At 37.0% G+C, this 27,487-nt stretch overlaps 1 protein-coding gene across 3 annotated transcripts in view; it reads left to right on the forward strand.

Moving 5' to 3' along the window:
• Positions 1-27,487, forward strand: part of GALNTL6 (polypeptide N-acetylgalactosaminyltransferase like 6) — a 434,479-nt gene that overhangs the window by 190,145 nt on the left and 216,847 nt on the right. For all 3 annotated transcript variants that reach the window (XM_005483801.4, XM_074541294.1, XM_074541295.1), the window contains exon 4: positions 5,993-6,159. In XM_005483801.4, coding sequence (XP_005483858.2) covers positions 5,993-6,159 — 167 coding nt within the window. The remainder of the gene's footprint in view (positions 1-5,992; positions 6,160-27,487) is intronic.

Genomic DNA, 27,487 nt, shown 5'->3' on the forward strand with positions numbered 1-27,487 from the left:
ACTTTTTGGCAAAGTCCACATTGCTAGTGTTATTTAATAATTCTGTGTATTTGTGCAGTGGCAATGCATAATGCTCCTTTCATATCCTCTTCTAAACTCACATTGCTCTGAATGGTAATGTCATAAGTAAGAAAATACAGTTGTGAGCTACTTAACTAGCAGGGTGAGGGTTGCTTATCATGGTTATTTTCTTGCTAAGTATCAACCAAGACATTTAAGGCTTAACACAGAAGTTATTCTGAGACTCAAGGATTTAGCAAATAAGCTTGAAGAAATCTATTATTTATGCCAAGAAATTTTCAGTTTTTCAGCCTTGGATACTGAACCTATTATTCAGCGTTGCTCCATGATTAAGTGCTAGCATGCTGCACTAAAATATGTTATGTTTAAATGCAATAAAAGAAACATCTTGAGGAAAGCTTCTGTTGTACATTACTAAGGCCTTTCTGTAGTATTTTGTTAAGATTATGCAGGAAAGACTTGTGCTGAGTAGATCCCTTTTCTACTTTCAGTCGTCAGGTTCTTCACCCCCTTGAATAGCACTCCTGCCATGAGTCCCAGATATGTACTGCTGCTTCTTCATCCCCTTAGCCCCACCCAACTTGTTGATCCAGGCATTTCAATACTGCCCTCTAGAAATAAATGACCTTGCTTTCAAAAGAGCTTAAAATAATAATATTTTGACCATAAAAATGGGGCCAGCCATTTATTTGTTTGGAAAAGTACAACCAAAAGGTGAGTAGTTGCTTGACTGAACTCTTTCTGAAGAGTTTTGCATTTCTAAGTGTCTAGGATGAGTGCATTGTGTAAAAATACAAAAATTTAAATTATACACTTTCTTTAATTTAAAAAAATTCACCTAGAGACGACATGGGCATTCTGTTCCCAGTTTGCCTGTATGACAGGACCAGCATGCAGTAGGATTATATTATAGAAGGAAATAATTTTGGTTTAATAGTTAACTTGCTGTGTGGAATAATGCTGAGCTAGGTTTTTTCCTTGTGTTTTTGTGGTCAAATGTGCTACTGTGGAGCTCAGCAATAAAATGGATTCCCAGTCTTCAATAAGTATTAGTAAGGGATTCCATAAAATGATGAGTATTACAGGTACTAAGCTCTCAAGGCCACTGCCTTTTACAACTCTTGAGAGAAGAGCTGGCAGGTTACTGCGTCTGATGAGACTGTGTGTTGAAAGGGCAAGAGACATAACATGCCCATACATTGCTGGATTCCAGTCTTGGCTGTGAAATGGGCAAGCTGTTTAAATTCACGGGCCTAGTCTGGCAGTCTGTAGAGCTGGGAACAATCCCAAATTCACCCTCTGGAGAAGACTGGAGGTCTGTTTCTATTCAGTTAGGATGAGCCACAGGGTGTGCCACAGATGTTTACTGGTACACTGCACTGGGTGCTGATGGTGTAGCATGGCACATGCCCAGAGGTGAGCTAAGCTGACTGATCAGGATTTCTTGGAATAATTTGTGGAAGACAGCATCAAACCTTGAGCACTTAGGCCTCCAGGTATGTAAATGATCACTTATCAGCCTCTAAAGAGGAGGCTGCGTTATTCCTGTAGCTGAACAAGGTTAGCTGAGGAAAACACAGTGTGAGGTTTCTGAGCAACGTGAATGAGTGGTGCCTCAAACACCAAACATTAAAAATATTGCTGGACTGAGCTATTTGGTTATCTGAAGAAACACAAGTATGGAAGTCAAGATACAAGTGAGGAAAAATGTAGTGAAAAAAGTGGAAGACTAGTCAAATAATGTGTTCTTAGCACCCTTAAGTATTTATCCTCTTATCAGTATGGGAATGATGAGCATACATATGTAGCCAGGGCTGATTGCAGAAAACACTTTCATGGAAATTATAGTGATCAAAGCCAAAGTGAAAAATCAGTTTGGTATCCTAATTTCAGGTAGACTGATTTAGTTTTCTGCCCTCAATCCCAAAATTATAAAATATCATGACAAGTTTTTCTTTTGAAACTTTGTGTGTTTATACTAATATATAGCTCATTCAAACAAGCTATTTTATAATATATATGTAGATTGAATTAACAGACTCAACCTATCTTCATCATCATTTGCTATTTAAATCAGTCTTGTTAGTGCAGAGTCCTCATATCTTATTTTAAAAGTTAATCCAGTTTAAAGTGTCACTAAGGCAAAAAACTAGTCTTGATAGAAACAAGCTAAAAATAACAAATAATAAGTTCCTATTAAAATTATTTTGAAAGACCTAGTCTTTGTATCCGTTTTTCAATTCCCCTCTGATTTTTTTTCTTTTTTAATTCCTTAATCAAAATATGATGTGATACTAAAGCTGTACAGTAATATATTTGCCTTTATCAGTTGAGCCATGATTTCATAATTAAGAGGAGAGCTTAATGATGTTGATTGACATCAGGTACATTGCAATCTTTTCTACACTGAGTTATGGCTTTGAGCAAGCCCTTACTTCACTGAAGCTGGCTGAACTGCCTATCTGTCCATCTTAAATCTACTAACCTTTTTTGAGTATTGATTTTAGGATTTATTTCCAGGCCTTTATAGATTTTCTAGTATTTCAAGCCTCAATGAAAATCATTGTGCTCTTTGGACACTTTATTCTGCCATTCAAACTACCTGAATGATACTTACTGCCCAAATAAAGCCTGCATTCACCTGGTGTGCAAGTAATTTGCAATGTCTCTATGTGGAGGATGACAATTGGAGTTCATGTGTGCTATAAGTACTATAATTTGCTAAACTGATACAACTTTGACTGAGTTTTCCACCGAAATTTTTAGGCTCTGGGAAGAATATTATTTTACTCAGTAGTATTTTAAATATTTCTGCAGGTAGCCAGTTCAGTTTCATTTTACCATAATTTAGACAGTTTTACCTAATGTATATGAGGTTATGGTAATCTTTTATACATAGAATTTTTCCTTTCTACAGCAAACCTTGCTTTATTTTTTATTTTAGAGAATTTTGGTAAGATTGCATTCTTCAGGAAATATGTAAGTATCTTGAATTGCAATGCCTCATTGCTTTGGAGACTCAAGAATTTCCCTTTTAAAACGAGAAGCAATGTCTGTAGCTTCTAAATAGTCTTTTTTGTAGCCAGGGTGTTTGGCATCACTTCTAAAACTCAGGATATGAAGAGCACACTTGTGGACTTGGAACAAATGGTGCATGCATGATAAATGTTTATCCTCATGAAAATACATAGATTTATTCTCATGCCACATCCAGTGTCTCAGCTGTGGAGGTCCAACTGCATCTCTGTGGCAGTTCCTGGGCCTTTTCTGAACATGACAGCTGTTCATCAGCTCAGTCCTGCAGCCCATCAGAGCACAGAGCCAGCTGCCCTCTGCTATGGACAGTGTTGAACAGAACTTCAAATAAAATGGATTTCATGTAAGGCTTTTTAAGACAGTGATCGTCTGTTGCTGTTAGAGTCTCATGACAAGAGAGCAAGGGGCTAAAAATGAGCACAATTCCACTTGATGAGGAAAGGCAAGTAAAGCACTGCTATGAAACCTAGCAGAAAATGATTAAGTTTAAGGTTTCATTTCTATGAATTTGAAATCTGGCCAGTTTTTTTGATAAAAGCACAAAAGGATGTTTTGGTGGTTTGTGACTTTTGCTAGAAATCAATTCACATATACCTTTACAATGGCAATCAAAAGTAAATGTAAATGAGGATTAAAGGTCAAAGTTGAATGATGGAGAAATGTTAAGAAAGTGTTAGATGCTTTCCTCTTCTAAGTGTGGCTCTGTTTTAGATCAGTCTGTTCAGCAGGAAGAATAGAATAGTTGTAGACTAAATGCCTTAGTGTTGCTTCTCCTTCTCAATGCTTTAACATAATGCTATTACTCTGACACTGTCAATGTGAATATCCAAATTTAATTCCCTACTTCCTCCTTACATGCATAAGCTTACCATATTAACCATGCAAATTTCAGTACAACTGCTTTCAAAAGGTATCTTGTTGTACTGGAGAGGTGACTTTTTAAAAAATAAATGGGATTTTGATCTGTTTGGGTGTTTTGGGTATTTTTTTTTTCTCTTTAGAAGTTGTTAATCTTACATATGTGAGGTTCTTTTGCTTGACTTGTTTGGTTTTTTTTTTTTTTTGGCTTGGCTTGGGGTTTTATGGAGGTGAAAACTTACTAGTTTGAAATCATATTTACTAGAGGTCAAAAATGCTGAAGGAAAAACTTTTGCTTTTAAAAATAGCGTGAGAGTTCCATGTATGTCTGTTAGTTGCATTTGTTCTAGTCCAAGAAGCATCAATGAGGACAGACAGTCGGCAACAATAGGTGATGATTTTGGTAGGTGGCTTTCTTAATTTGCTGTCTGAAACAACAATGTATCAATTATGGACTTCATTTCTTCTACTTCTTCCTACAGATAAGAATAAAAAATTCTACTAAATTCTTTTGCTGCAGTGGATTTTCTTTTTTTCACAAAACATTTAAATATACATACTTAGACTTTTCTGTCACTAGATAATGACCACTGCTTTCTCCAGAACTTCACATTATTGCAAAGCATCTGTTCATTTTCCAATGTACATGTATGTTTTACCAGCAAGCTACTTACTAAAATGTTTCCACAGTGGTTATTTCAGAAAAGGGCTTGTCATTCAGTTAATTTGCACTGTGTTTTAGGAAGGAAAGTCTGAACTACAAATTTAAATCTTTTTTTTTAGTGAGATATCTAAAACCTAGTTAGTTTATTTATAGCTACATAACAGTTAACATTTTGCAAATACAACTATATTAGCTATGAGTTTTTTATTATTTCTTTGTAACATTTCATCAGTGTGGTAGCTGTATAGTGTATTGGTAAATACTGATTTTTAAATTACACTTATAAAGAGGAAATGCAAACTATGCTGCAAATATATGTAAATCAGAACTATTCTGTAACAGTTTTTGATATGCATAGTTACACTTCCTGACAAGGAGAAAAGATGTCTATACTTTTTTTTTAACCCTAGAATTTGCAGGGCTAAACTTTTAATTTTGTTTGTTTATTGCAAAGCTGACAGGTTTCTGCTCTGGGGATACGTTTATCAGGATGTGACTTTCTTTTGAGGAATGAGAAATCGTTCACTTACTTTGTCCCCAGAGGTGAAAATGCCAGGCTTTGTTAACAACAGAGGAATGTGTTCCTTTTTTCTTTTTTTTCAACAAAACATGAAAGATGCAATCCTATCAGATGCAGTAATCTAAACATTTGTCATAAAATATTTTTGAATATTAGGAGACACTGATTTGCATGGGCATTATTTACTTTTGAATGTTACGTGTTTTTCTTTCTGAAATGTGTAAACAGCTCAATATTGAAAACAGGTTAAGGGTGGATATTCCATAGCTGCTGTGCATTTAAGTTGCTGAGTGTATGGTGCTTTCCTTTCAAGATGAAAGCTTGTTTACATTTCCTTGTTTATAAGTCCACACTTCCAGAGTTGTGTGTTGCTTTATGTCTATACTTAATAGGAGCAATCATTTTGGATCTGTAGATGCAAAGTTGGAGTTGTATGTGTGGATGTTGTTTTTTGTATTGTAAGCTCATATCACCCAGGATAACACTGAATTGTTTTCTAGAGTTTATCTCTTTTTAGACCAAACAATCACTTCATAGTAGCTTAATATTATGCTCTGGAATTCTTTTTGATAAGAGGATTTGGTTTTTGCAAATGATGACATAGAAGATATGTCATCTGTCATATTACGGGAAAAAGTTTCCAGTGAAAGAAAATAATTCTACACAGATTTTTTTTTCACTCATTCCACCTAAATTCTGTCATTGTTCCAATTTATTTAGTGTTGTAAGCAATGTGTTTTAAACAATCCAGCTATTTTCACATGAAATTACTGCTTGATTGCACTGTTGAATTTTATGTCAGAAACCATATTGGTTGGATGGCCCAAATGGATGACAAATAGGCCAACTCAGATTTTCAGTACGCTTACACAATTATTTCCCTGCCTCTGCAGCTGTAAGCACAAGGTGTACTTGGAGGCGCTCCCCAACACGAGCATCATCATCCCGTTTCACAACGAGGGCTGGACATCGCTGCTGCGCACCATCCACAGCATCATCAACCGCACCCCAGACAGCCTGATCGCAGAGATCATCCTGGTGGATGACTTCAGTGACAGAGGTAAGGCCCAGCTGGTGTTGTTCTAACTTGAAATTTATACTGCAGTGTGGTCCAGAGAGAAGCTAAAGGAAGGCAAAAGCAGCCTTGAAGTACCCTTTCTTTGTTAGCAGGAATAAGCATTTATAAGATGCTTTTGTTTTACTTGGCATGAGTACTGAAATTCATGTCAAAGGGAGGAGAGACTGTCAACTGTTAATTAGGCTTTATTAATGTTGTATTTTGAATGTTATTACTTAAATACTGCAAGTTTTAGTAGTTCCTCATCTTTTCCCTACGCTTCTGTTTTACTCTGAAAATACATCAACTTTGACAGTTTTGGATGCAACTCATTAGCTTTTGATCATGAAATTTTATTGAGGTAGGCAGATTCGCATCTAGTAGAAAACAGCCATACAGAGAAATGAGGCTCTTTTGAATGAAATCTGAAAAAATGCTTTGGAATAGTTGATCAAAATTTACATCATTTATATATAGTAAAATTAAGAAAACATCAATCACTTAATGTCTTACGCTACCATTACTTCTTGAATGCAGCGGAAAAAATTACAACCTCAAGCTCCTTAAATGAATTTTAGCGGTTCTTTAGGTAAAATTCCTCCCTGATAAGGATATAGAACTGGGAAATAGTTTTGATTTTTTTTCAAATTTCAGTTCATGCCTTAGAAGTTTAAGCATGAAGACCTTTGACTTTGGTGTTTTGCAGGCTAGGTTTTCTGTTTCTGTTGAAGCATCCATTGCTGGTGTGTATGTTAGCTTTGTTCTGAGTAGGCTGATAGCAAAAGAGAGAATTGTAACCTTAGCTAATGTTTTACTTAAAGCCTTTGTTTCAGCTAGGAACTTAGAGAAGCAGATTTCTGACCTACTGTTTTAAGAAGCCCCCGGGTGAGTGAGAGAAATATTAGTAGAGCGCTGCAGTAGCAGAACCATTTTTGTAAGATTTTTTTTTTTTTAACTTGACATTTCAGGGTTTAGAAAGATAAATGCTGCACACATCTATCTTGCCCTCTCATATCTGCTGGTTTACTTGGAATATGTCCTTTGATGAACTGCCTCTCGATCTGTAATGCAATTTAAGTGAAATTGTAAAGTGAGTACGGTCCTGACTATTCTCTGTTTATGAAATCTACACCACAGATGAAAGTTTTGGAAATCAGACCTGTAAAACAGCACACCCGGGCTGTTTCTGCAGGCTAACAATTTCTTCGCAGTTAACAGCTCAGAGGGAAGTCTGTAAGTCGGTTTTATGAAGTATTTGACAAGTAAAAAAGCTGGTTTCTTTCCCCCACCCTTTTTTTAATTTTTGGCTGAAATAGCAGCTATTGAGGTTGTGCTTGCTCAATATGGTAATACTGTAGCATTTTTTAATGAAGAACATAATTGCTACTGTTGATGCATTTTAAAATATGCTAGTGTTTTGTAAAGCTTATCTACTTCCAGGTTATTGGCAAAAGAATTAATGCCAGTACACAGGCTCTTGCTCTTTCTTGCGTGCTCTAACTTAGTTTCTGCTGAAAGTAATATTATTGCTATAACACTATAAAAAATCTCCATAGTCGTCTTCGTTTACAGTTATACAAAGCTATCTGACTTTTCAGTGGAATAGCTTCCAGCTAGAAGTGGTTCATATAGCATAGGAATGTTTAGCAAAAGTGTTTAATAGAAGTTTGAAAAACTGAACGGAGTCTACAAAGCAGACTTACATGAAGTTGGACCTAGAATTGTGGTACCAATAAAATTATGTACTTCTGTTTATAGATGTTATGAAAGTAAAGTTCAGAAATGTGAATGATTGCTATTTTTGAACATACTGGGTACTGTATGTTTTAAGAAGAGAGATAACACAAGAAAAATCTGCTGCAGTCTCTACTCTGAATTCAGTAACATTGAGGTCAGATGAATAATTTTGGTACACTTGAAGTTGTTTTAATTCTTGTATTTGTGATCCTCTAAATTTTACTTTAATGAGACCATATTGTGTTTTCTTGTGCTCTTTTTTCTTCTTCTATATGGTGATCACACACAATAGAGTTGGATTATTTTATGTTAAGAAAATTAGATTATTTTATGTTGTGTGCAGCTCTAGTTTTGTGATTCTGGTTTCTGGGAAAATGAGCCTTGTTCAAAGTGGCTTTTTTTTCTGGGAAGATTTTGTAGTTTGTGAGAAGGTTGTTTGAAATGGAAGGTGGGGAGGATTGGTGTTAAAGATTGGGTGTTTCTTGTTGACATAGTTTGCTCTGAAGTCAGTCTGTTGAGAGACAGATATCTGAAAAGGGGCAAGAAGCAGAATATGGGCAACAGTTTTAAAGGAAAGGGCAAAATGAAAAAGAAAGCAAGTTTTCATTGGTTCAGTTATGGAACATCTTGCATTTACAGAGGAATACTAAAAATTTTGATTAATGTTTTAAAACTTTGGGGAAACATAGATTTGCATAATTCATTAGTTTAACAGTTCATGTAGGTTGCCAACATATGATAGATTTGTACATCAACTTTTATTTCTTTGTATGTTATAATTACTTTATTATCATAGTCAGACTTGTAAGCTGTTGTTAACATGGAATATGCCCATGAATGTAAAGTTGACTTAGATAGGATTTTGACTTTACCTTGTAGGTCTTGAACCAGTACAGAACCTATTATAAGAAAAAAATAAACAATGCCACAGCCAACAATAAATTTATTAGCAGTAACAGTTATTTGGCAGTATTTTAGTTTGGAAAAAAACCCCTCAGATCTGCCAAGGGAAAAAAAGGAATTTGAAAACTTAAAACTTAGTAGCCTACAGCTTCTTCCTCAGCTAGTTCCTGTGAATGGCAGTGAACTGGTTTTTTGGTAGAAAATGACAAACTAGGAAATTTTCCTTCATGTTGATGAGCCAGTCCCTTCTCATATTGCTGTCTATTATGTTGTCCTGTATCTATCCCCTTGCTTAGGTCTGTTTTCTGCATCATTCATTTGAGAGTATCATCTTGTCTCCTATCAGGTACCACATGATTTGTGTCAGACCTCCGAATAGGCCAGTTCAATAACATGGAAGTCAGTGTGCAAAAGCAACTTGTGTTTACTTTGTCAGAGCTGTAGCTGGTCAGTGAACTTCAGTGCCAGTAATGTGGTTTTTTGCTGTGAACATACCAAATGAGCTGATGTGTGACTGGGGTTTTTGAAACTGTAGTTCTGTAAACTGCATTGGTCATGTTATACAATAATGATAGAGTAAGGGAAGGAAGTTTGTGCTAAAAGCAAAGCAACTCTATCAGACTATCAGATTGCACCACTTTCCACTGAAGGAACACAGGCTATTGCATGAGGTGGAAATTCCCTGTATTTTGCTTGTAGACAGTTTATAACACGTCATTGAAATTCAAATGTGTGGATGCTTGGCTTCAGATTATGGCTAGATGTAACTTTCTGACAAAAGGGAAGGGAAGGTTTTATATTTTATGAATTACTGTCTTGTCATAGGAAAGCTTTGCTAAAGACAGAAAGTGTCTGTGTGATGAAAGCTCATGTCTCCAAAAATTGCAGTGTTAGGCATAGCTCGTGTAAGACATGGTTTGTGAGAAGGTAAGGGTGACTCTACATATAAATCTGTTGGGTTTGTATGCAAATAGTTACACCTGAGGCACAAAGCCTTACCAGCTGGGAAGCCTGTTGCTACAATCAAATAATTGTACAAAGGTAAAGAGAGATGTTTTCTGCTTAGTGAAGAATTTGTAGTGGCTTTCTACTTGCTTAATGCGGCATCCTGGAAGCCAGGGTGATCCCAGCAACTTCAGCTGCCCTGTTCATTTCACTGATAGCATTAGCAAAACCTTCCTGGAGCAGAGTTTAATACAGCAAGGTTTTCAATTAATATTGACCTTAATATTAACATATTGCTGCATCATGTATACTACATCAGAAAAAAAAAATAATCTTAGCTTATAAGCCTAAGTGAAGGTCAGCCTCATATTTTAAAGTGATTTAAAAAAAGGAAAAGGCCAAATAGAAAATGAAACAAATTCCATTTCATTCTAGTCTGTATTGACTGGAGATCTACCTAAATGCAGGATTTACATTTTTATACTTGTGATATTGAGCTATAAAATGCCTCTTTCATTTCCTCTACAATGCACTCAGTTGAATTTCATGAAACTTGGACTTGCTTCTGGTCAAAATACTATCACTGTAAAAAGTACAACTTAAAACCTGTACGTGCATAGGTTGCAGTAAACTGACATGAATCTGTAATACCAAGTTTTCTGTTCTTCACTCTACGTTCTCAGTTTTGATAATTTAACATTATAAATTCTGTTGTGGGTTTTTTCTTCTGAAATTACAGAGTACAAGATTTTACCTTCAGCTCCTTGATGTTCCTTGCGGTAGCAGTTTCATTACTGAAAGCATTTTGACTTGACAGAATAGCTTTACCAGTGGTGAAAGAAAGAGTTGGTCTGAGGTTGGTGAGATTTCAACTCAGAAGAATAATGGTCATTTTGAAGGCAACTGCAGCTCATCCCAAAATGCATTTTATTTGCTGGAGTAAAAGTATTGTCATGTTATGAGATAGTCACAGGTGGGAAGAATTTCAAATAACTGAAGTTTTACAGTTTATCTGGACAGAATTGAGAATGTGTCTGCATTGAGATAAATTTAGGATTATGTCCCACATCCCAATGCTGCCTGCACTCAGGGAACTCAAATACAACTTGGCTGTAAAAATGAAAACTCCAGTGATGAAAATATTAATATGAAAACAAATTCTTACTTTTCACATAGTCAATCAAATCGATTATAAAAGATAGATAATTTCACTTTTGAGTACGTGTGGAGTCAGAATACAAAGCTTTTGCTTCCACAAAATTGGTCAGTCTATCTTTAGTTGCCCACCCTATGAAACGCTTGCTGGGTGTGTATCATGCCTCCACACTGCATCCCTTGTGTTTGTGAACATGTGAGGAATTCTTGAGATGGGAAGTAATGAGCAGCCTGCACTTAGCAAGATGGAGTTCTCTGGGTGTCAGAGTCCAAGAACTGTGATGCCGTGCTTGTTTCGAACGGGGTTCTTGAGATACCTGAAGTAAATCTGGATTTAAAACAGTCTAGTTACTCTGAATAATTTTGAAATACTAGAAGCACATTTATTCATGTGGCAAATTTTTCTACTATGCATCTCAGCTTTGGTTTACATTTCCTTAGGGTTAAATTGAGTTGTGGCTGAAATGACATTATTTTAATATTCCTCATGTGGAATACTCAAGTTTGATCTTGTAAACAGGAAGGAAAATTTGTAACTCTGCATAAGCATAGGTATCTACATTGGCTTTTCTCTGAAACATGAGCTGTTTACTTTCCACTTGAAAAAGCATTATTACATTGCAGTAATAGACTAAACAACTTGACAAGAGGCTTGAACAATTAGCTCACAATTATCTTCTTCAGCTTCAGTTAATGAACTATGGAAAAGATACACATTAGTTTCGGAAAAAATTGAGATGTTGTTCTTACATTTCCTTAAATTTCTTCTTTTCTAAGTTTCTCCTTAACTTCTTATTTCTCTTTATAAGCTTTAAGATTTTTTTTTGTCTTATTTGCAATAGGCAATTCTTAACTAGTATTCCAAATGTATTACTTCCACAACTTCACTTACTAGTGTAATGGAGATGTTAACTAATTTTTACGTCTTCAAATGGTATATCCCCTGAATAATCACTGTTAAAACCTGCAGAAAGGCAGTGTAGGATGGAAGCTGAAGTCTGTTGCTTTGGACTTGTTCAAACATTCCATCTGATCAAATTCAAACTGGTAAGTTTTCTTGGTGGTGTTTTGTTATTAGGAATCAGGAGAATAGGCCTGAGATCTTATAAAATATTGTTTTTCATAAGCTAATCAACTAGATTTTTCTGTGGTATCAAGAGAAAGGATTCTTGCCAAATACTAGTAGTCTGTTATTTCAAAAATTCCCTTTAATTTAAAATAGAAATTTATTCATGATCCTTTTCATGCATGACTGTTGCTTCAATGTTATCTCTAAATAACTCATTATCTTCTCATTGTACACAGAAAGAGATTGCAACTTTCAGTTTTCAAAGTTCATTGAAGTTTAATAAAGTGTGACAAACTTTCGAATTGACATCCTAGTAGTCTTTCCAAAAATGGTAGTTTGTTACAGTCAAGGTTGCCTTAATTGCAACATTTGAGTTCATCTAAGTGGACTTTAAAAAATATATTTCACCTTTCCTGAATGTAGACTTTCAAGTAAGCTTGTAATGATCAAGCAAAATAACATCCTTGAAGAATAGGCAATAGTATTATCCTTAGCTACTACATTTTATGGATCTTAAAGAAAATAATTCCAGAAAACCTTGGGCTTCATTTTCCTGTTTTATAAATGTATTTTGTTTTGTCATTTTTTCCTGTTTTGCATATCATGGGTGAGCCTGAAACCTGCTAGTATTCAAAATATAAGTAACATAAGAGAGGTTGTTTTCCTGTTCATTCACTGGTACTGAGCTTCACATAAGGTAAGAGGGGAAAAAGAATATGGATGGTATAAGAAAAACTATAAAATTATCAAAGCAGGGAATAAGGATTGTCACTCATAAGAAGGTTTTAAACCCAGAATTCTGATATTAAAACACTGTGTTTTACTAAAATATCTATAAAAGTCCTTGCAGTCAGATATGGGGTATAAATAGTTTCTAATAATTTCTCTGGGAGATGAGTGGGAGAATATTGATGTGATTGCTAACTAAATGCCTCTTTGTTGTGTTTTTTCCCCAAACTACATGCCTTTGTCTTTTCTAGACTGATTCTTACATGTAGGATTTCTACCAAGTGCTCAGTTTACAAATCCTAACACATTCTAAAGAAAGAAGAAAAATCCTGTAATGAGGTTTGCAAATGAATGTCTTTAAAGCTTTATAGATGAAAAAGAAAGGTTTGTCCTGCCGTATTTTTTTTGTAACCCTGACAAAATTAAAACATGTTTAAAGAGTTCTAGTAGGTATTCTGACCTTGCTTCGCTGATGGAGTAAAACACTTAAGAATTTCCATTCAAGTTCTGGTATGCTCCATTTCTGTGAAAGCAAATGAATAAACAGTAACAGAAAAGCTTACAGAATGCTTTCTTAGAGTATTGAGAGATTCATAAATTCATTTATATTAATTTCATCTTGATGCTTTTCTTTTGAGATAACCCAGTACATAATTTGACAGTATTTGTTTCTGATGATTCTTTCCTGGATAATGGCAAGCAGTTCTCCCATCATTTTTATTTATTTAATTTATTTATTCTGAATAAATGGATGCCCTGTTGCCAGAAGCATCTATTTGTTTAGTATTGTATGTGTTTATGCAGATTTTTATTTTGTGCAGTCAAAAATCAAAAGTGTACTTAATGCAATGTCTTGTTCATTGCTCTGTGCATCTTCAGTGTCTCACAGGAAGCATTTGTGACATATGGAATTGTCTAGTTACAAATCTTCTTGTACAGAAATGCAATCATAATTTTGATTAACTTGAAAAGGAATGTTGTTGCTCTCAGAAATCGCTATCCAGACGTTCAGTCAGCTTTGGGGGCTTTTCTGTGTGTGCTGATTTCCCAAATTGAGCTCATGCATCTTTCAGACAGATGGGCAATTTTATGAAGCTTATAAATGGCTGAAAGCTTTAATGGTTCTGTCATGCGCAGTTTGTTTTTTAAATGCTACTGATTTGTGAAAAAAGCACTAATAACTTGTATTGAGCAATTATAATGGATTTATTTTAATAGGACTAGGTCAAACTGTGTTTTCTAAATTAGAGTAAGTTCCACATGCAGTGGGAAATTTCAGTGAAGAAGAATGAAGCAAAAGCATGATTTGCTACATGCAAAGAGATTTTAGCATTCTCCTCTGCCATCTCAAGTTACAGATATAAACTCAATTGACTCAGTTTTGGTGATTTTTTTCCCCCTTTTTTTCCAGTTGTATGTTTATGCATTATGAGAGCAGGTGCGCACATGGCTTGGTTTTGGTGGCTTTGCAGGGCTGCTGCATTATTGAGACACCCAGCACACAGAGGCAAGCAAATATGCTGATTTCATTTATGGTCAGTGACTTAGCAACCTTTGTTCACCTGCTGTAGGAACCCTCATATCTGCCCTCCTCACAAATTCAAGAAAATATGTTTTAGGATAAGTGGAAAAGTGTTTGTTGTAAGCAGAATGCACTACACAATATGGAAAATCCTAACCATTTAGAGTAGGTGACTGCTGGGAATTTTGCTGTTATATGGTATAGAAAACCCTTCTAATCACACTGGTAAAATGTACTACAAACCTGTGCATGGCATTCAGGGATGAAGGCCTTCCAGTCTGTGCTGACTTCTGGCTTTTGAAGTTGAGTGTTACTATTGTTGGGGGGAAGGGTGCTGGTTGGGGAGATTTTGGTTTTCTTTGTCTGAGTTTTTTAACAAAAGTAATCTAATTTCTCCTGCTGTTACATTAGGATATTTTCTACAGTATCTTCTGTCTTTATTGTTTTCCTACGGATCTGATAATTCTTTAATAGGTAGAAATCTCTCGACAAAATAGATTATTTCTGCCTGAGGTCTCTTCTTCCCCTTCATTTGAAGGGCAACATACTGAATTTAGAAAACAGAATTGACATTCTTTGTAAAAAGTGCTGTTATGCACATCTGTCAAAGTAGCAAATGTACTGCTTTAGATTTAGCAGGATAAACATGAGTTGGCTGTCTTACTCCATTCCTGGCTCATTTAATCACAGAAGAGACACAGATTAATTGTTCTTTATTTGTGGTACACTATTTCTAGTCAACAAGGAAATCCACTCCTGTTTGTAAATATTCTAACTTCAAAAATTTCTTTTAAAAAATGTTCAACAGTTCTAATGGAAAGTGATGATGCTTTAAAATGAATTTCAGGTAAAACTGATTCATTTAGGAGAATTTGAAAAAAAAAATATTTAAGGGTCTTACTCCCACAGTTTTGCATAAAGCAAAGTTCCTGGTGTGATGAAAGAAAGACATGCTATGTACAAGGAGAAGTAATATTTTTGAAATCAATATACTTTAACACTGCAAAGCAATACAGAACAGGTGTTATTCTTGTTCTTGAGTGGTTTACCTATTGCAGTTTTTAACTGTAGAAAGCATTGATAGATTACGCTAATGAAGGGGAAAATGAAAATAATCCTTACTCCATTTGAGTCTAAAACTATTGCAGTTCTTGAATGTGTTTGAAAACACTAGCTGAAGTGTTGGCTTCTTAGCTGCAAACCTCATTCTTATGTTTCTGTATTGGCAGCTTGATATTAACAATAAGAAAACAAGCTTTGTGCTATGAGTATTAAAAATACCTGAACATGGCATTGAAGTGTACACTGGGCCAAATTCAGATATGTGCATCCAGTCAGTGTGTTATTTACAGGAGCTTACATATCCTTTTTAAACATAGTCCATGGTTGTGGTTTTTGTCTTTGAAAGAAAGTTAAACATGTTCTTAGTTACTGACAATCCATGTGCCAGCTGTGAATGTAAGGGTGTGAAGCGTAAAGTAGATTGATGGTGCCAATTATGCTGGAGCCTTTTTTGTGTGTGTACACCTGAAGTAGAAGTGATTAAATTTTGAAAGAAATTGATGATTATTACTTCTGAACTGAATTGATTATTTCTGTAGAGTCTTGTAAGTGTTGCTAGTTCAGGTAATTTAACTGAATTTAGAGCTTCAGCAAGAACTGTGAGCTAATTCCTTTTCTTCCTTCTCATGTCCCATGTTCATTTTAGTTTTTTGAAGTGCTATGTATTTGACCTTGGTTTCCTTCATGGAGTGGGCATGGAGTTAAGCTCTACCTAACAAATGTCATATTTTTTAAATGTTATGCCTTGATCATGAATGAAATAATAGTTACAAAAATTCAATGAAAAGCAAATTTCCTTTACTTCAATAGGGTAGAGTTTGAGAACCCTTCAAAGAAATCTGAAATTCTGGAAAGTAAACGCAATTATTAAATAGTAAACTATTCTTGCATACTTGTTGTTCATGGTCATCTTCATTTTTTATATCAACAGTCGCTTGCATTTCAGTGTGATGTAGTGGGCTTTGTTCGTCCTTGGGTACTTTTAGAGTTCATGTAGTAGGAGGGACGATCTTGTCCTAGTATAAATCAATTATGTTGGCAGAAAAAGATCTGTGATTAAGTTGCTTGTATCTCTTTTAGACTGTCCAATTAAGCTGGCATATACTGAATTTTAGCAACATGCTTAAGGTAAAAAAAGGAAAAAAGAAACCTCTCATGTGCCCAAGAACAGTGGCCCCCCCCAGCAAGCCCACCTGTTCCCCACCTCCTCTTCACCCCAAAGTTCTGCATTCCATACCATGAAAGGATATTTTATTTCTGATGTTATTTTATTTCAGGATAGAGTAACCTTCTATTCCAACATATTGGCTGCTTCAAAGTAGTTTTCCTATAGTGTGAAAACTGTAACTTGTGTGGCACTCCTGCATTACTGAAGCAGCAGCATGAGCTGTGAGGCAAGTTGGGGTACAGTGATTTAACTGCACACTATTTGATATAAAATAATTTCCAGCTCTAAGGTGTCAATCTAACCTATCTTGCTATTCGAAGTTGTACTGCATATGCATGCCTGGGTTTTTGGTAACGCATCCTTGCAGTGTTTTTGTAAAGCTGCTTAAATGCATATGCATTCTTGTTAAAAGGTAAGTACAAAAAGATAGCAGAATCCTGTAAGCAGTTACATTCCTGCTTATACACAGGAGACTGCTATTGGAGCAAAACCAGAGTTTTCCTGTTTCTTGTTCTCACTCTCCTCCTTCAGGCTGTGTTTTTAACATCATGATTTTCTCGCTTCTTTTAGATTTTTGTCCAAAACACAGTGTCCCTGAAGCTGTAAACCCCTTCACAGCTATGGAATGTGATATCAAATCCCAGGGAACCTGAATGATTCCAGGTTTCAGTAGCTGAGAAAAAAGAATAAGGATGATGGTAAAGTTATTATTGAAAAAATGTCTGTTGATGGGATCTTCATCAGTGCAATCTGCAGGGAGCTGAGGGACAAGAATGAGAATCTTTTTTCTGGAAACACAGAGGGGAATCAGAGGAGAAAAGGATGATTGACTGAAAAAATCAAGACCAGGAACATAATTCTGATACATTTATTTTAAACTTTGGGGTGCATTTGCTCCTCGAGTTTTATCTTGCTATGTAAGGCTGTGCTTTAAGATGAATCAGCAGTATTTTATTTAATTTCTCACTATAGAATCAGGGAGCAGGAGACCTTTGGTATGAAGACAGGCTCAGGGAAGTTCATCAGCCTGTAGAAGGGAAGGCTCCGGGGGCACCTCACAGCAGCCTTCCAGTACCTAAAGGGAGCCTGCAACAGAGTTAAAGAGGGACTTTTTACCTGGGCAGGTAGTGATAGCAGAAAGGGGGAATGGCTTTTAACTGAAAGAGGGCAAGGTTAGATGTTCTTTTGGGAAGAAATTCCTTCTGTGAGGATGATGAGGCACTGAAATATGTTCCCTAAAAAGTGGTGAGTGCTCCGTTTCTGGAAGCATTGAAGGCCAGGTTGGATGGGGCTTGGAGCAGCCTGGTCAAGCAGAAGGTGTCCCTGCCCATGGCTGGAGGGTTGGAACTGAATGATCTTTAAGGTCCCTTTCAGCCCACACCATTCTATTGTTAATCAGTTATCAATCAGACATCTAAAATTAAGTTCACACCTGCTGTAAAGGTAAAAGCAGCTTTTCTGAGTACATTTATATACAAATACAAGGTTTAACTGGAGTTTTTCTTGTCTGCTTTAGACAGCTGGACAGAGCTTTGGAATGATGCGGTTATCCTAATTTTCTGATTGGAATTTGTGGTTTGTTTGTTTCTAATTTGGAATGATGTGGTTATCCTTGTTTTCTAATTAGTGTGTGGTGTGTACATGTTGTTGATATGATATTTCTAACACATTGTTAGAAATACATACTGAGTGTAAATGGAATTACTTAAGTGTTAGATAGAAATATAAACAATGTAGTAACTTTAGTATTCCCAATCAGAGACATACTTCAGAAAAATAAGTCCAGAATTTTGAGCAATGTTGGCTGCCTGACAGTAGCATGCTTAGTTATTTGACTGTTTTATTCATGCCATTTTGTGAAAAGTATTATATAATGTTTTTTGAGTCATTCTTGCCATAAAAAGATTCTTATTGAATGTTCAAATCCAATTTTGTGGATTGTTGTCAGATATATGTGCTATTTATCTCTGTTGCTCTTAGAATTATTACACAAGGAAACCAGTAATATTAGTTTTTTGGACATTTTTCTTGAATTCAATTACTCTTTTTTTGGTTTTTCAGTGTATAAAATAAGATGTTTAACATGTGGGTTTTTTTTTTTTTTGAGAAAATGAATTGTTCTGAAATTGCTAAAATGAGCATGCCTCTTCTGTGGTGTGCCAGTTATCTCCTTTAAGTGAGTTACAGAAATGGCTGTGTGAGGAAACACATTTGAGGCTCTAAGCAACACAATTCACAGAATCACAAAATTGATGGGACCACAGTGGTCATCTTGTCCAACCTCCCTGCTCAAGCAGGGTCATCTTAGAGCACATGGCACAGGACTGTGTCCAGACAGCACTTAAATATCTGCAGTGAGGGAGACTCCACAGCCTCTCTGGACAATCTGTACCAGTGCTTGGCCACCCACACAATAAAGTTGTTCTTCTCTTTTCAGGTGGAACTTCCTGTGCAGTTTCTGCCCTCTGCCTCTTGTGCCATTGCTCAGCACCACTGAGCAGGGCCTGGATCCATCCTCTTGGCACCCTCCCTTCAGATACTGACAGACTTTGATGAGGTGCCTCTTCAACTGTTTCTTCTTGAGGCTGAACATGCCTAGCTATCTCAGCACTTGCTTTTCTCCACCTCCATGAGAAATATTTCTTAAGAGTAATGAATCAGGATTTAGATGTTCTCTTTCATATCTGCATTTGGGTTTGACTAGCAAGATTTTGGCAGTGGGAGTAGCGACAGGGGTATCTTCTGGGAGAAGCTGCCAGGAGTTTCCTCCAGGTTCAGCAGAGCCAATGCCAGCCAGCTCCAAGATGGACATGCTACTGGCCAAGGCCTAGCTCATCTGCTTTGGTGGTAGCACTCTGAAATTAAAAGATTGAAGTAACTGCAAGAGCTATTTAAGCCAGAGAAAAGAGAAGTGAGAATATGTGAGAGAAACAGTTCTGTTTCAGATATCCAGGTCAGGGAAGAAGGAAGGGCAGAAGATGCTCTAGGTGCCAGAGCTGAGATGCCCTTGCAGATGATGGTGAGGCAGCTGTGCCCCTGGAGCCCATGGGGGGAGCAGAGATGTACCAAAAGGACATCCACCATAAATCAGGGGAATGGCAAAGGATGCTGTAACACAGTGGGGAGCATGGTCCTATCAGGACCCATGGAGACACCCCACACAATCTGGGGCAGGTTTACTCAACTTGTGACCCCATGGGAGACCCACACAGGTGCAGTCTGCTCCCAAAGAACTGCATCCCATGGAAGGGACCCATGCCAGAGCAGTTTCTGAAGAACCGAAGTCTATGAGAAGGACTCAGTTTGGAGAAGTTGGTAGAGGAGTGTCTCCCATGGGAGGGACACCACAGTGGAACGGGGCGGGGGAAGTGTGAGAAGTCCTCTCTATGAGAAAGAAGGAGTGGCTGAGCCAAAGCTGATTGTGCAGCCTCCATTCCCTGTCGCCCTGTGACATTTAGGGAACAGAGGTAGAGAAAATCAGGATTGAAGTTGAATCTGGGAAGGGAGGAGTGGGGAGGAGGTGTTCTAAGATTTGGTTTTACTTTCTCAGTATCCTGCTGTAGTTTGCTTGGCAATAAATTAAACTGATTTCTTCAAATTGAGTGAGTTTTCCTCATGACAGTAATTGGTGAGTGATTTTTCCTGGTGCTTACCTTGACCCATGAGCTTTTCATAATGTTTTCTCTGGCCTTTTCAGCTGAGGAGGGAAGTGACAGGAGAGGTTTTGATGGGCACCTGGTGTCCAGCCAGGGTCAAGCCACTGTTGTTTAAATAGAACAGAGTTGCTTCAGGACCAAGGTCAGTATTTCTGGTGAGGAGTTGAACAGCTGCCTTGCCATGTGTCACAAAAGCCGTGGTTGCCTGGCTGGCACCCAGAAGCAGCCAAGCATGGTGAATGCAGAAGGAGATGGGGTAATGTGAATCATAATAATGACCTGCAAATCTGATTTTCCTTCTTTGTGTAAGACTTAGAAAATGCTGGGGCTGATTAAAATACTTAGATTAAGCCAAGAAAAATCAAAGAGATGCAAAGTGGCGCGTTTCTGGGTCTCTGATGAAGCAGCTCTGGGATGATATAAAATGATATTCTTCACTGTTTTTCCATGTGGCTTTAGGGGACCAGTAGTTGTCAAAGAGAATTGAAGTGGAATGATTGATGTGTTAAGATAAAAAGTCAGTGATGTAATCTTCATCCCAGAAGGCTTGTTGTTCCATGGTATATCGCCTGTTTTACAGGGAAAGGCTTAGAGTAGATTGATTATGTATGAGAGAGAGTAAGCTGGAGGAATTGGCCAAGAGAGTATAGTATTCATCTAGCCAGTTTCCTTCTTAAATTGAACAAAAAATCTGTGCAAGTGTTGATAATGAAAAGCAAATAACCTTAGGGTGAAACATAAGTATGGAATTTATTGTGTGGAAACAAGAAGATATAAACTGTCTTTGTAATCATTGCAATAGGAAAGTGTGTTTCCAGCTATTTATAGATCTATCTAATGCTTGTCTCTTTTCTGTTGGGCAACTTTTAGGGAACACTATTGAATAAGATGGCATCTAGAAAAAAGCATCAAAATGGTATTGTTACATTCATGTTGTGTATTTTGCCATTTTAATTCTAATTTCATAGTTTATATGGATTAAATCCTGGATGTACGCAAAGGCATCTAATGCAGCATCATGATTTTCATCCTGTGTTCTTTGAGTTCATAGGGCCAACTGGCTGTGTTCCAAATGCATTTGGGAGCTAAGAAAAAGAAAAGCTTGGTATTTAAAGAAAAAAAATAGAGAATAATACATCTCATTGATTCCTATGTTGATTACAATGTTTCTTTCTGTTTGTGTCAGTGGGCTTATGTTGGCAAAAAAGTCTTAATTTTATGCTGAAAGGTAGTGAGTGATGGCTGCTTTTGATAAGTTATATTTGCTGTCTAATCAGTATAGCTAAGCACTGTGACTTCTGCTGGTTTAGGAACAAATTGAACAAAAATTGAAGTAGAAGAAAATTGAGCAAAAAGTGGAGTAAAGAAAAAATGAAATGTACAAAATTTCTGGGAAACAGATTTAGAAGTTCTCCCTTTTCTCTTGAGCAATCTGGTATAAGAAACTGTCCTGTTTTAAAGCAAATTTGGGAGAAAACCTCTAAAGAGGTTCCTCTAGAAAGCAGATTCAAGCGGCCCTTCCCGCAACTGGTTTGGGAAAATATTTCCTTGGAGAAAAGTGGGAGAAAATCTGTTGATTTGACAGGGAAATCATTCACCAGCACAAAAAATGAACAATGCTAAACAACAAAGCCTCTCGCTGCTCTGAAGAGATGACAAACTCAGCGAGTCCCCTTTTTGGGCTGTAGCTCTGTCCGGTTTTCGGCTGTTTGGATGGCCTGGAAAGGCCCGAGGTGGCCTTGGGGCAGCCCGCGTATCAAAGGACGAGAAGAGGCTTCAGTTCTTCTTTCAGTCTCTATGTTTATTAATTGTTTATCTAAAAGATTTTCTTTCGGCCCGACAGAGGTCTGCTCAGCAGCCAGCCATGAGCACACTGTCCTGCCCTCCGGACAGTCACCTATCTTTATACCCATAGTTACGTGTACAATATTTATCTTTTTCCCCAATACCTTTTATTCTTATTGTCCGGTGCACTTTCAGTAATGACCAATCCCAAAGTGCCACCATCACCACAGAAGATGGAGGAGAAGAAGAAGAAGGACAGGACACTCCCCAATTCCTCCATCTTACTTCTCTAAACCCCCCTGTACAGAAATCCTAAACCCTGTGTTTCACTCTCTAATTAACTAATCCCTTCACCATTCACCCCGGTGAAATCCTCCTATCCTCATACAGGTGTCGTCTCCTGTGTAGGATCAAAGTCCAGCCACCAGACACTTCTGGCAACATTCCAGGACTCCCGAGCCCCCCAAGGGTGGTCTCGGTGACTCGGCACCTCAGTCCTGAGGTGCTGAGATCCCACATAGCTCAGCTCACCTAGTCTGTTATCAGTCCCTTTGGGGCTGGGATGCTGCATCCTGGGCCTGGTGTGAGTGAGCTCCCAGTGTTTTTCTGGGTTCTTCAGTCCAGAGCAGGCTTGGACTGTTCCAAGAAAAAGGAAAAAAAAGCAAAAACCCCACAGTCCAGGGAACTTCACTGCCTCAGCTAGCCAAAAACTAACTAAAAGCAAAGGAGAGCTCTCTCTCGGTATCCATTCTGCAAGACAGCACAGTCCAGGAGCAGGAATGTGGAGGAGTGAGTGCAGTTTGTGAAAAGCAAACTCAGCACTCCTTCTCCCTCCCTGCCCCTTCGCTCTCAGAACCAGTTTTAAAGGTGCAAAACTTACATAGCTACTGGCTAAACAGACAAATGGGGATACAATTCAGCATCATAAATTCACCCCAGGACAGAAAATTATTTTTAATTGGGTCATATCTTAGAGGGAGAGAGGATTTTTATACCTTAATCCTGTTTCCAGCTTTTTTAATTGTCTCTAAAATCTGTCTTGATTTTCTTCTCTTGATATTGGACATCTGTGAGCATATTTAACTCCAAAGTCATTCTTGTCTATATGGTCTTTTGATATCATGCAGTAAATTTGCCAGTGTAATAAACTACTTTGTCTGTTTTCAAATCATTTTTCAACCAGGAAGCCAACAATATCCTTTCTAATTGAGCAGAATGAACCTAGCCTCCTTAAAATTCCTGTTGATTTATATGACAGTCTCGTAGCAAAGAAAGCATCTCATTCACTAGTTTGCTCAGAAGTACCTCTAGCCAGCTGGAATGCTAACCCAGCAGATAAGATTATGCATTTGAGAAGCTTCATGCCAAGCGAGTATCGCTGCTGTTGGTATCTAGCGATATTCCACAGGCACATAACATCTTATGTTAACATCTTATTGTTAACATAATACAGGCTGGGAAAAGAGATTTACTCTGGGAGCTTTCTCAGGTGGGCCTCAAGATTTGCATACATTTATGCTTGTTTTGTGTTTTAAACTTGTACATGGCTCCCTGGCGCTCTGATCGGATCTCTTGCCTTGCCAGCAGATTATCACACAGCAATTGAATACATTCAGTTTGTGGGGTCTCAAAGCACATGTTAAAGACTCCAGTGTTTGAACAGCAAGACAAATGTTTGTTGGCTGAGGGATGCAAGGAAAACAAGATGTGTGTAAAGTGGAGTATACTCTAGTGGTACAACACAAACAATGAATAATGAGCAAAGTTTAAATTGGTTTTTGCACAATTTGTTGTAGAAGTTTAGTGTCTTCCCCTTATGCTTGTATTCTGTTACTGTTGAATACCGGCTGTCTTGGGAATACAGCTCTAAGGCGAATGACCAAGTTTTCCTCTGTTCCCTATCTTTTAATGGCGACTAAAATTTTAGCTTCTGTTTTTAAGCTCTATTCTGTGAATGGTGCAAGCCTTGAGAGATATTTTGGGTGGGCATGCCTCAGGTAGGTCACTACAGGAACTAAGGCAAGACATACATTTTTTCTTAAGCCTACACTGAGCACAATTAAGGCATTTAGGGCTATTTCCCCTGCAGTTTATAATACCTTGAGGGTCACTGCTGTTACAGTAGCTACGTAAGTCCCATGTTTTGGAAAAATGTTAACAGTATAAATGCTTTTGTACTGATAAAATTGCCCACACCAAAGGGAAACAATTTTCTAAATGGCTTTCCTTAACTGTTTAATACAGGATAAACACTGGGGTGAATCAATGGGAAGGTCAACAATCCTAACATGAAGTAGAAGGTCAGCAGCTTTGTAGAGCAAGTTGCTTCTGTAACATGGCTGCCCTTACTGGCACTTTATCAGTGATTTATTTCAGATTATGTCTAGCCTCAGCATAAAAGTCTTGAAAATAATTTGATAAATCATTAAAATAATCTATGACTGAAGAGTTGAAATGATAAAGTTATTTTGGTCACAGAACTGCAGTTGAGCACCTAATGTGGTTTTAATAGAATTATTAAACTATATTATTCTACTGCTTAATTTTTCCCTAAATTGAAGGGTGCTACCAAGAGTGACACTTCATTGACAATACTGGTTAGTATACCAGTATTGCATCATAGCATAATTAGATTATAAAGAAAGAAAGTAATTAAGAGAACTTCCATTTGTTGCACTTGATCATTAAACCTGGTCATAGCTTTTCAGTGTTTTCTCACAATGAAAATCCCTTTAAGTCTTGTTTATTTGTTTTTTTTTTTTTTTCCTAAAGAGTTGTGCATGGCAGCTAGAATGTAAAATGCATATGGTGGAGATTAACAGGAAAGAGTTACCTGTGATTAGGAGAAAGGGAACCAATTATTCAGAATGCTCTCCTAGTTCCCAGTGCCCCAATAAGGCTTCACCACAGGCTCTGCTCACTTTTCCCCTTCTTGCCAGCACTTGCCCAGTTTGGTTTCTTGATGCTGACAGTCAGTCTGGGACTGCCTTGTGGTGTGATGGACTCTACTATTTTCTGGTATTGGGCACAAATTGTTCCCAGGGAGGCAATAAAGTATTTGTGTGTTTTCAGTGTTCCTAACTGCTGCCTTTGCAGCCTTTCCTCAGTATTGTCAGGGGTGATTTAAGCTGACTGTATGTTATGACTGAAGCAAGAAAGTGAAAAAGTAAAGGAGAAAAAGGCATAAACAATTCTTGACATGGTTTAACTTACATCTCAGACCATTATGGCTACTTAAAACATCTTAACTTTTAAAGCACATTCTTTTATGGCAATTAATTATATTTGTTGGATGCATGGTTTATTTTATATTCATATTACATTGTAATCTTCATATTATACTGTAGTTTGTAATGTACTGCTCTTTTGAACACTGAGCAAGAAACTATACAGCATCTACCAGACTTCTAATACACAGGTCAAGTATAATTTCTATATTAAATGTAATCACACGTCTGGAGTATGCTGCTATGACATGAACAACCTACTTGCCTTGGGAGGTGAATGTTGATTTTTAGCTGTTCAGACACTGGAGTCTTTTGCTGTTAACCTCTTTTGCCTTCCTTTCTTGAAAGTTTTGTTCTCTATGCAGTTTCTTCTAAATCTTTCTCCTTATATCCAAGAATATCCTCATTTTGGTTTTCAGCTGGGATTGTTCGTTTTTAGGTTAATCTGTATTGACTGGCAATGGTGCATCTGGAAGTGGAGTGCTAAGGGTTTCTTACCTGACCAAGTTAGAGGAGAATAAAGTAGTTTTTTGAATAAAATAAAGGTTTAATTCCTTTCCATTACTATCTGTTCCTTAACCACTACTTCAATAATGCTAGAGGTTGAGGCAGTCTTTAACTTGTATGTGTTTGCATATGTGTTGTGACAGCTAAGCAGGGTGTGTAGGCAAAATTAAAGCATCATTCTAGCCAAAGTCTGTATTCCACAGGTATATGGGCACAGTTGGTTTGCCTACCCTCTGATTTAGTTAAGCCTAATTGCTCTTGTGTCTCAGAATTGATTCTTATTCTAGTCATTAACTCAAATTTGGCATTTAATGTTTTTAAAGAAATTATCTACTGAAAGGTAGAACACAGCATCTGTATTCATCTTAAATTTTTTGAGACATTTTGTGTTCTAGGTAGTTTTTAACTGCCTGTTAATAAAAGCAGCAAAACCCTCTCAGTTCCTCCAGAAAAGGTAGAAATTATAAAATTATGACACAAGAAAAACTTCCCTTTTTTTGAAACACACTGTGAAAGTATTGCTGAAATTACACTTTAAATATTTCTTCAAAATGTTTTTAGATGCACTCAAGTGCCTAGCAAGTGAACAGATGCACATCCTGCAGCAGCAAGGTAAAATAAAAGAAAGAAATGCCAATGGCCCCTTTAGGGCTAAGTTTCTTCAGTTATCATTTTATCCTGTCATACGATTTTGCAGTCAGCTGCAGGCTCTCTGAAGCAAGAACTATTTTGAGACGTGTTTCTGTGTATGTCTGGTATGGCTCCTGTCTCAACTGATGCATGTAGGAATTACTACAAAGCACATTGAAAATAAAAAGAAATGGATTGCCTCATAAACAGTTAATATTAATTGTGTCTTTTAAAGGCAACTAGTAGCAATACCTCAAATATTAAACAGTGCCTCAGTCTGAATGAAAGTTGCTGTTAGATGAGGCAGGCATGCTTTTCTCTTCATGAATTATCTAATTCCTTTCTCTTTTTGTGTAACTGGTACCTTGTTGAAAATGCTTATAGTTTTCCATGGAAATAGCTAGCAAAGTTTTCTAACACTATATATTTCCAAAACTACAGTATTTGAAGTGGGAAGTGATCACTTAAAACAGTAAACTGTTCCTGTTTCATGCTAATGTGCACTATTAATCCCACTCCCTTGTGTGGGTGTCTAAAGTTTCCTTCTAGAGCATGAATGTCAATGTGTATGCCATCAGTCTCAGTTCTTCTTAGAGCACTTTTGTCAGAATTGGATCATGATTTAGGAACTTCATTTAATTTCAATAATTTCCTATTCAGCTGCGTACAGACATTAATTCCTGGACTCTTCAGATTAGTGAGTTTTGCTCATTTTGTCTTGTCATTTTCTAGGATAAATCGTCAAGACCCAGACAACTAAATTTATTCCAGTTATGAAACATGAGTCAGACTTAATTTTTGGAGGTGAAAATCAGTAGTGTATATCAAAGCATCATGCCACCTCCCTCCCTATTTAGCAGTTTTGTTAGCACTGTGAAGATGGCAACCAAAAGTGCTAATGCAAATTACTTTCTTTATGATAGGAAAATGGGAGAGAATTGCTTGATTTCTGACATGAAACTGTGAGAGATAAAGAGTGGAAACATAGTATCACATTGGTGACATTTTGTGAGAGACTTCAGAGAAATTTCTGTACGCTTGAAAAATAAGAGCAGCTTAAACCTGCTGGGTGAACCTAGCCAGAAAGGGGAAACGAGAAGAAAGCAGGCAGGTAGCTCTCTTCAAAACTGAACTACAATTGCATTAAAAAAGAAAAAAAAAAGTTCTAGGAAATTCAGTTATAACTTAGTACCTCTTTTATTTGATAAAGAAGATATTTCAAGAATATATATAAAG

The sequence above is a fragment of the Zonotrichia albicollis genome, chromosome 5 (genome assembly GCF_047830755.1).
Source record: "Zonotrichia albicollis isolate bZonAlb1 chromosome 5, bZonAlb1.hap1, whole genome shotgun sequence".
NCBI classification, from domain to species: domain Eukaryota; kingdom Metazoa; phylum Chordata; class Aves; order Passeriformes; family Passerellidae; genus Zonotrichia; species Zonotrichia albicollis.